At 33.1% G+C, this 9,837-nt stretch overlaps 1 protein-coding gene across 1 annotated transcript; it reads right to left on the bottom strand.

The window, feature by feature from the left end:
- Nucleotides 1–324: 324 nt before the first annotated feature.
- Nucleotides 325–8,752, bottom strand: LOC130800788 (probable trehalase). Its single transcript, XM_057664458.1, has 11 exons — nt 7,586–8,752; nt 5,640–5,759; nt 4,430–4,545; nt 4,232–4,332; nt 4,036–4,145; nt 3,232–3,304; nt 2,991–3,146; nt 2,818–2,905; nt 1,373–1,469; nt 1,046–1,259; nt 325–781 (listed from the first exon to the last, which is right to left on the bottom strand). The coding sequence occupies exons 1-11, from the start codon at nt 8,179–8,181 to the stop codon at nt 695–697; spliced, it is 1,758 nt and encodes a 585-aa protein (XP_057520441.1). The 5' UTR covers nt 8,182–8,752; the 3' UTR covers nt 325–694.
- Between the last annotated feature and the right edge of the window lie 1,085 nt (nt 8,753–9,837).

Below are 9,837 nucleotides of genomic sequence, written 5' to 3'. Positions count from 1 at the left end.
GTAATAGTATACATAATAAAATGTAAAATATAAAAAATTGGGTTGTTTATCGGTTTTCGGGTTTTTTTTTTTTTTTTTTTTTGTGTTCGGCTATCATGTCTGGTTTTATGATGGAGAAGAGTTTATAAACAGAATGAACAAGTATAATATGGACTTAGTGCACTACATTATTAATAAACTCTTCGGTATCCACTCTAGTAACTCACGCCATTTAACCCTTACTCCCTAATTCTAAGGTTTGTGCACACTATTTTACTCTGCAGTCTGCACTAAATCCATACAAAACCAACTCCAGATAAAATATAGCATAGCACTCAAAATCTATAAGACTAAAGAAATTAGCAATATCTTATTCATGAATTATGGAGTAACAAGCAAACGCATTCATAATGACTTTAAGAAGCCATAGCTAATAGAGTATGTTGTATACATAAACATTACTTGAACAAGAATACAAGATGTCTAGTTTTCCAATCAAATCATTGATATCCGAAAGCCGATATCAGTACTAATGAGAAATATGCAAGAACAGATCAATGCAGAGTATAATCAAGCCTAGTTTACATTATATGCAAATCGCAAAACTTTATTTCGGTGATAATAAATTCATATCTCCTACCCTTACCGTTGTTCTGCCATGGAGTCGAATCTCGTACTTCATTGCAGAAGCAACATGAATTGCTAAGCTCCTAGTTCATTGACAATCAAGTTTTCTATCTTCAGGCCATCCGAATTCCTCTAATAATGCCAATGCAACTCCGTTTGTCCAACCAAAACCAGTCTACACAATTTAAAAAGCTTGATATCAGCCCGAGATCAATAAGCTCATGCCCTATCAGTTCTAATTTAGCGTCAAATCAAAGAAAGTTTCCGCAAATAATCTCTTTGAACAGCAATTTAGTCGGATTGCCAAAAGATGACGCATAAATTATAATGTTTTTAGAATCCAGTACCCTCGCGTGTGAGCACCAAAGGGCACCGGGTTCGCCCCTGAAAGCAATGACTGTACCATGTAACTGTACTACTAATAGTTAAGATGAAATACCTGTGGTATATATTCACCGCCGCTTCCATACGCTCCACATTTTTGTACATCGTACTTTTCATGCATATCTCCGGTTTTCTTGAAACTAGCATGATTGGTCCTAATCCACCTAACGGCTAGATCTTCCGCCATCAAATAGGCTTCTTTCGATCTGGACTTTGCAAGCGCTTCAATAATGAGGTGTTGCATTGGGGCCCAACCATTGGGAAAATCCCTGGTTATACAAACTCGATTAGTTGAGTACCGCGCTAAACAGGGTAATACATAAAAACAGAATTTCTACAGAGAGAAAAAAGAGTCGATAAAGAAGGTTGAGAGGCAAATAACCATTGTTGTCCCGAGTTTGTCAAAGACGTAGAAATTCCAGCAGGGTGAATCAAGCCTGAACTTGCAAGACTTTTCATGACCTTCTCACCCAAGTGAGCTACAAATTACAGAAAAAAATACTAGTTCAAAAATCAAAATACATTTCAATTTAGGGAAAAGTGTCAAAAAGTACCTAATAAATTTGTTTTTCCAAAAAAGTACCTAATAAAAAAAGTTTTGTCAAAAATACCTAACAGAACTTTTTCTTTTCCAAAGAGTACCAATTAACGTTTTCCTTCAGTTGACCATCAAATATAACGGTTGACTGGTGAAAAGCAAAAATTTTTCTTCCTTATCTTTAATTTCTTTTTCAATTCAATTTCCTCACTATCTTCTTCCTCAACTTTTTACTCAAAATCGAAATTAAATTGGAAAAGAAATTAAAGAAGAAGAAGAATAATTGATTTTGACTAGTCAACTGTTATATTTGACAGTCAACTGAAAGAAAAGTTTACTTGGTACTCTTTGGAGAAGAAAAAATTTTATTAGGTATTTTTTAGCAAAACTTTTTTTATTAGGTACTTTTTGATAATTTTCCTTTCAATTTATAACTTCGGAAAAATATTTTGGTTGGGCTCAATTTTGCTCCTTCGCATGCCAATAGACTGAACAAAATTAAGCCCAACCAAAACAGCCTAGATTTTCCTCCAAGCATACTCATGCTCAGGGTGTAAAAAGTAGACTCGGCCCCAAAATACATTACCAACCTACACCCTGACCCCATATGTGGTGATCATTGATTTGTAACCAACCTAAGCCCGGTCTGATGTTAACTAGTGACCCCAACCCAACACATACCAAATAATTTTGGCGCTGATCTGACATGGGTGAAAATGACCTGAAATTGTGGATTATCTAACTCGGCTAGCACCAAACCTGTCAATTACTCAATCTAACTTTAATCTGATTGAAGTTGACTCAGAATTGAGATCTTACCCAATTATAATAGACCCGCCATAATCCATAGAAATCTGACTCAAAGTGATCCTAGATCCGATTTAACTTGACTTATGATTGGCTCAATACGCTATTAACTTGACATGAACTTGAACCAAATCCGACATTAGATGACTCAAACTTAACCTAAACCAAAATATAACTAAAGTATAATTGTCTTAAACGCGAATCATTCTTAGATGATCTTTATTTCCATAATGCACAGTAATAATTACATAGCGCCGCACCAATCAAACCTTTTGCCTCATTTGTTTTCATTGAACTGAAATTAATTTTTACTATAATTTTTTTGATTAGTTATCTTACTGAATATTCACCAAGTTTTAGGCTTTAGCTTGTCCAAAAAGAAAGAGTTGAATAATTATTTATCGTAAAATGTAGGGAGACCTCACCGCCTTAGTTAAACAGCCAAAACAAGAGTTATGACAAGAAGAAGCAAGATTATGTACCTGAATCAAACGGCTTAATCCATAAAGGAACAAAGTTTGAAGCAAATATATTCTGATTCTGGTGAGAAACTTCCCAAGTTTGGTCATCCTGTAAGTAAAGAGGTTAACAAATTACAAGAAAGTCTACAGAATACAACTATAAGATATAACTCAGATCTGCATGCAAATGTCACCTTGCAAGTGAGCCAACAGTCGAGCCACTGGCTCATTTTTTCATTCCAGAAAAGAGAGGTAAAAGCTTTCTCTCTTGCTTGAGAGGCCTCGAAGAATTCCGCGGCTATACTGTTTTCTCCAGCAGCTTTTGCAAGGAAAGCAATATCAAGCTCCATCTAAAGCCAAACCAAACACCATTTTCGTTCCATGAGATTAACTGCCATATAAACTTTAGCCTAAAAAGCTATAACTGAAGCTTACTTTGAGTATATATGCATTCAAATCTACAGGTATTATCGATGTTGTGCTCAATGTGGTTAGGTCAGAAGAATTCCTGCACAAGACACCAAATTCTTTATCCAAATACCCAATTGCCAGAAAATGTAATCAAAACATAATAGAAAGCAGAATGAACTTCAATACTCCCTCTGTCCCCATGAATTTGCAACATCATGGTGTGGCACAAAGATTAAGAAATGGTCGAGACAGTATAATCATGATGGTATTAAAAGAGAGAAAATGTGTCAATGAGAATTAAAGAAAATGGTGGGGACATTTCTATAGAAGGAAATGTTGCAAAGTTTGGGCGAACAAAAATAAAAAGTATTGCTAATTTAAAGGGACTGAGCAAGTAATCAACAATCATGGACAAAAGCATGCCATAGTAAATTTTTACACTTCAGAACAATCTAACTACAAGAACTTAGCCCTCGGCTAGTGACACTCAAATTTACCATGTCACCGACATGGCTTTACACTAGAGTATGCTCAACCCAAGAAGTAAATCCAACTCAAACGTGAAATATGAATAATTTCTTTTTGATTTTGCCATTACTCCATCTTATACCAAATCTAGAGTTAGAACATGGAAGGAACATGAAAACTAAACGATCAAAAAGTAACTAATTACTAATCTAAGTTCAAAACCATGCCGTACACAATACTATGCAGGTTGATTTTCACCAAACAGACAAAGGGTAACCATGCCGTACACAACACCAAAAACTGAAAAAGAATAAACTTCATGTACTTTATCACTAATCCAATAGCAAGAAAAAGTTTTACCTCATCCATCTTGTACTAAAATCCCATCCAGATTCGGCGGTAGAAGCTATTTCACGGTAAAGCTTTTTCTTGGCAGCTGCATCAGTGATCTTTGAAGCAGTTTGCTTGTCCTGTAGAAAACAACATCATCATACATCAAACTATCGTAGGTCTTGTTTGGGCAGCTTGTTCTCTAGATTTCGGGAAAAGAACATACAATAGTTGAAGATTCTGGTCGGGGTTTATTCCACATTGCATAGTATCTACTCATATTGTGAGTGCAACCACTGGAATCACGAATAGTAACCTTATGGATTCCTACCAAAACAAATTGGTTTTGATGGTAAACATAGCAGTAGGGTCAGCAGATGCAAATAATCATCAGAAACGCAACACATAAGAATGTCGAGGGCACCTGAATTCCAAAATTTGTGTTCTTTGAGTAGAGCAGGAAGAGCCTTTTTGACCAGATTTATGTCACTAGTCCTTTTGTAGATCTCGTATATCATCGAACTCAATAGGGGAGGTTGACTGTAGATGAAAATCCGTTTTAGAAGCCATACGGCTTGTATTAACAGTAGCATGCATAGCTTGGATAAAAGAATCTAACAGCATAATTTATTTCATTAATTTTCTCCGGCAGTCTTAAACACTTTTAAATCTTGATGAATAAAATGAAATCCCTAATATAAACTGTCATGTACCTCTTATTTTTATCCTTAATATATCCATCAAAACTCTAAGCAGAAACAAAATCAATGCATAATCTCACCTCCCCTTGGAAATGGACATGTTAAGGAAATTTTAAGAAGATTCGTTACGTTTTACAAAAATCCTCCTTCCCATTTGGATTTCTCAAATCAAAATAATATCCTCTTTCTCAAACAAATTTCACATTCACCCTATCGTAACACTAGATTAACTTCAAATTCATTAATTATTATCACTACATTTGTCAAAAGTCAAATAAGTTGATTATCGAGAAAGTAAAATCTTTATATTCAATGAAATAAGCTTATACTTACACAGGAATGATGAAAGATATTCAAGATGACTTAAAAAGGGGAAGGATCTGTTAAGACCAGGAGAAGTTCAAATAATAAACAACAATTGCAAAATTAAGAGCAAAGGCTAGGGTAGATTTCATCGGTTGGCTCGTTCCACGTAATGATCATTAATGGCGCAAAAGTGAACTTTGTAGGAAGGTTTACTTATAAAAGGGAGGAAGACGCAGAATAGTGCACACGTAGGAAATCTAACTTCAAAAAGGAAGTTTTACTTTCACTAGGCTCATATAGTTATTCATACTTCACAAGAATTGAAAGTCTGATCCATAAGGCAATATAATTTAGGAAATCTAACTTCACGTACGATAATTTATTGTCACTAGGTATCATAACGTCATTCATACTTACACAGGAAGTGAAAATCCAATCCCTTGGGAAATATATTTTATTGCACCCTACTAAAAGAATACTTCAAAAAATGCTAATAAATATATCACGTGTACCCTGTAGGTTAGTAAATCGGTTAATCGGCTTCATTTCATGATCACCTATAATAACAAAAAGATTTAGAATTGAAATTTTGTCCATGTAAATAGTAGACATAGATAAGTCTGTCACCTCCGATTGGTGTAATATGCTCTGGCACCATTAAGCACATAGCCATACTTCTCAACAAGATATAGAAGGTTAGTTACAATTGCTGTCGCCGTTTTGTGCATATGGCTAGCTAGCAATCCTCTGCATAAGAATATATGAATACCATAAGAAATGTCTCAAGCAGTAAATATTCTAACTAATGTACTAGTGTAGAGTTCTACTACAATTCTTGGATAGATAAAACAAACTGACGTTACACAAGAAGATTCATGAAAATCGGCAATCTAAGGAATAAGTCACGTGACTAAACCTTATAATCTAAGACAACTCTCTCCTTCAAGGATAGAAGAAATAAAATCCATATCAAACAACACATTTAGGAGTCGTTTTGGTAGTTAAGAATCAAGGTTCGGTAACGGAAACAAGAGACCATTTCCGTTACTCACTATTTGGTATGGTATTTCATTAACTCAATCCATTATCATAGGTTAATTGATACCATTTACACATACAAGACTCAAACTTCAAACTACGGTGCTGCAATCTGTAATTATCCTCATAATTAAAGTAAACAAACTGAATTTTCTTTAAAGTTTTTAAATCATATATACCATCTGACGAATGCAACAATCTGTAATTGTCCTTATGACCAAATAAGAAAAAATTGACACGGACTTTTCTAGATGATAATATAATGAAATATTCGAACGTCAAAGCAATATGGCTTCAAACAAATGTAAAGGTTTGGTTTGGCTTTGAAGTCTTCATAAGTAATAATTAAAAAGCTTACATATTCATAATTTCAACATCAGAAAGAGAGTTTCAATTAAAGTGAAAAAGAATTTCTAGAATAATATAACACCCCAAAAACATACAAAGTCAAACTTCTAGGTGTATGAACATTTGATAAAACCAAAAATAGGTAAACCTTTTAGCCGTTGAAGTTTGAAGATTTTTTTTGTAGTGGTAGCAAAACATCCACATCAACCTACACAATGAATGGAGAAGAACCATCTGCTTTCTTAAAGTTTAGCTACTTTATCACCAGAAACCAGTAATTATGTAAGCCGCATTACAGAAATGTTTTTGCAGGTCAGAAAACAATGGTCAAATATCTGATTTTAAAAAAAAAAAACACTGGATCACATTTCTTCAGCATATGTTAATTATTTGGGGAAAATCTGAGCATATTCAACATGTTCAACATGTTCAACCGCACCAAAAAATTGGGGGCCAAAATATTAAGTTATGTAGTATATGTTAAGTGTTTAACAATAGGAAGTTGTTAGAAAAATATCATAATTTTGTGAAATTGCAGCATTCTTTTGCTCCATGTAATTATGTTTGAATATTAAATACACCCCAATTGAATGGTAAGAACAAAGCAACAAAAGTATGTATTTAGTTCTCAAATAACCAAATATAAGTAAAATAACTATTATGGCCTTGTTTGCATTGCCTTAAAGCATAACATAATAAGTTCTGTACAGTAAAAAATTTAAGTAAAAATCAGTTTCAAAAACAGCAAACATAATTAAACACTAGAGAAAATCATAAAAAACTCCAATTTACAAAAGTAAGTGCAGAAAAAGGTGATAGAACATGGCCAATAAAGAAATAAACATTGTTCCTATATCCCCTTGAATTTGCTACATAACGAAGTGAGAGTGGGAGCTTTTTGAATGTTGTGCAGCAAATTCAAAGAGATAGAGGTCTTAGAAAATAACCCACATGTGATCACACGTCGAAGAAAAATAGAGAGGGGTTTGCTATTCCTAATACCAAGAACCTCGTCAGGTTTGTGTGCAATTGCGTGGGTCTTGTGTACAAGCCCAAAATTTGTCAAGAGGGAGTATTTTACATCAATTTTCAAACTAAAATCATAGTGAAGTATGAGCGATTGGGAAGATAATATGAAATGACAATAAATTCCAAATTGAAAGAGTATGGAAAGTGAAAAAGCAAACCTTATAACCCAGTAAGAATCCCAATAGTAGACCTCTCTAAACCTTGAACCAGGAATAACACAGGAATCAGGAATAGGAAGCAAAGTATGCAATTCAGGCTGCTCTTTTACAGCAGGAGAGACTTTTCTACTCAAATTCTTCCATAAAGAATGCACTTGTAATGCCCAAGCTCTAACCTCATGATTCTTCACTTTTGGTAAAAACCCATGCGGTTCAGCAACAAAATCAGGAGGTTGAGCATAAATCAAATCATCCCCAGCTCCATTAAAGTACTCTTGTATGAACTTCTGCAATTCATTAGCTGAAACAGAACCATTCTGATTTTTGGGTAATCTATTAAAAGCTTGTTGGGTGATTGACAGATTAGATTTCAATGAAAAATCAATGTAAAGTTTAGGATCAAAATTGTTGGGTCCTAAACTATTAAGGGCAGTTTCTTGAACTTGTTCAAGAAAAGATATGAGAGGTATAGTGGATGTTACTGGACCTGAATCAAGCGAACTACATCTTTGAGGGTGTGACATAACTGATAAAATAGAAGTATAAATGATTAAGACTGTAAAAATGAATGAAAATTTACCATAAAAACTTGCCATTCTGTGGGAGATTATGGGATGTAAATTCTGGGTATGTGGGATGATATGAAATTGGATTGGAAGATTTTAAAGAAATTAATCCCATCATTGGAAAGGTCAATGGGAAGACCAAAAGGCAAAGTCAACTAAAATGGGAATAGAAAAATATAAAGTCAACGAAACAATCGATTACTTCCACTGTAAAAGAGTATTCTCATTAATGAAGAACTCTACTCCACAATGGAAGGGGTAGCAAGGTTGAGATTTATATACGTAGAAAAACCCTAATTTGATGAACGAACAATACTCCAGTGAAATTTGTCAATTCTCAATTGATTCTATTTTGATTATTCTGGTGGAAAGAAAAGGTGAATTCTCCGATTCCCAGTAACTTTCATTGGACTGATGAAAAGATTTCTTGGAAAAGGAATAAAGTATGTGTCTTTATGGGACAGTTTAAGATTAACCGTCCATTTTCCAATTAGCTTATGATTGATTAATTGTTGCTTAGATTAGAAGCTAATCAAATGTTTGCAAACAACATAGATAATTACGCATTATTATACAATATTGTTGATCCTAAAACTTCAACAGCAAGAACAGTTTGAAAAAAATGTTTGGTTGAAAATGAATGGATCAGATTTTTTGGCCTGAAATAGAAATTTACCCAAGTAAACAAATTTCTCTTAATAAGGAAAAACTTGTTTCACTGAATCGATTTACATATGACGTTAGAGATCCAATCTCAATTTTTTTTCACATATAATGTTAAGAAAACAGAAAAAAAAAATAATAAAAAGCATCTTTAATATCGTCATTAGAATTTATGTTTTAAGTTAATGACAGTGCTTAGAAAATCATTAGTAAGATCACATAGGAAAAAATTACTATAGCTATTCTTGCGAGAGACGATCTTAAAATAAGAAGCTCATATTCTTATTTTCTCTCTTTAATTTGTGTTAATTGAATTATATATCTAACATATCTCTCGAAGAGACCATTTCTCACAACAATTTGCATTTCCCTAATGTTACACAAGAATTCTCCTTATAAGATAAAAAAAATAAATAAATAAATAAAATTGTAAAATAAATTGAAAAACACCCAAAAAACTTTAACTGAGGAGTGCAAATTAAACTTGAAGTTTGATTTTGGAACCTCAGATGTTCCCAAATCTTCAATCTTCAAATACAAAATGTAAACAAAAAACTTATTCTTCTTCTAGAATTACGCACCTGTTGAAGCTTTTAATATTCGATTCTCAAGATATGAAAATCAATCCAATTTGTTCTCATTACAATATGAACTTCAAACTAGACCTTTAACTGTGCAAAGAGGAAAAGAAAATTTCTATTTCCATTGTAATCTTTGATTAGGGAATAAGATCAACAGTACTTTAATTAATCGAATAAGATAGTGAAAATTATACTTACCTGGCTTATTATCAAATGAAAAATCACCGTGAATAATACAATTTTTCGTTAATTTCCCAATAATAATACCAACTTTTAATTAACCATAAATAATACCAACAGGGAATCTTTTCCTAGAATAATACTAAATTTAGTTTATTAACTAAATTACAAAATTTTTTAAATAGAATCTCTTATAGTTTAATTTTTAACATGTTAAGTATATTCTAAGAAAACAACCCCTTAAGTTGATATTATTTATGGT

The sequence above is a fragment of the Amaranthus tricolor genome, chromosome 15, assembly GCF_026212465.1.
Source record: "Amaranthus tricolor cultivar Red isolate AtriRed21 chromosome 15, ASM2621246v1, whole genome shotgun sequence".
Classification (NCBI taxonomy): Eukaryota; Viridiplantae; Streptophyta; class Magnoliopsida; order Caryophyllales; family Amaranthaceae; genus Amaranthus; species Amaranthus tricolor.
Note: the sequence above shows the minus strand (reverse complement) of the source record. Positions and strands in the feature narration are given on the sequence as shown.

Coding starts and splice junctions, on each gene's coding strand:
- LOC130800788 (XM_057664458.1), bottom strand. CDS start 8,181: ATGGCAAGTTTTTATGGTAAATTTTCATTCATTTTTACAGTCTTAATC. Junction 5,760..7,585: donor GATTCTTACTGGGTTATAAG/GTTTGCTTTTTC, acceptor ATTCTTATGCAG/AGGATTGCTAGCTAGCCATA. Junction 4,546..5,639: donor GCATATTACACCAATCGGAG/GTGACAGACTTA, acceptor TTTCATCTACAG/TCAACCTCCCCTATTGAGTT.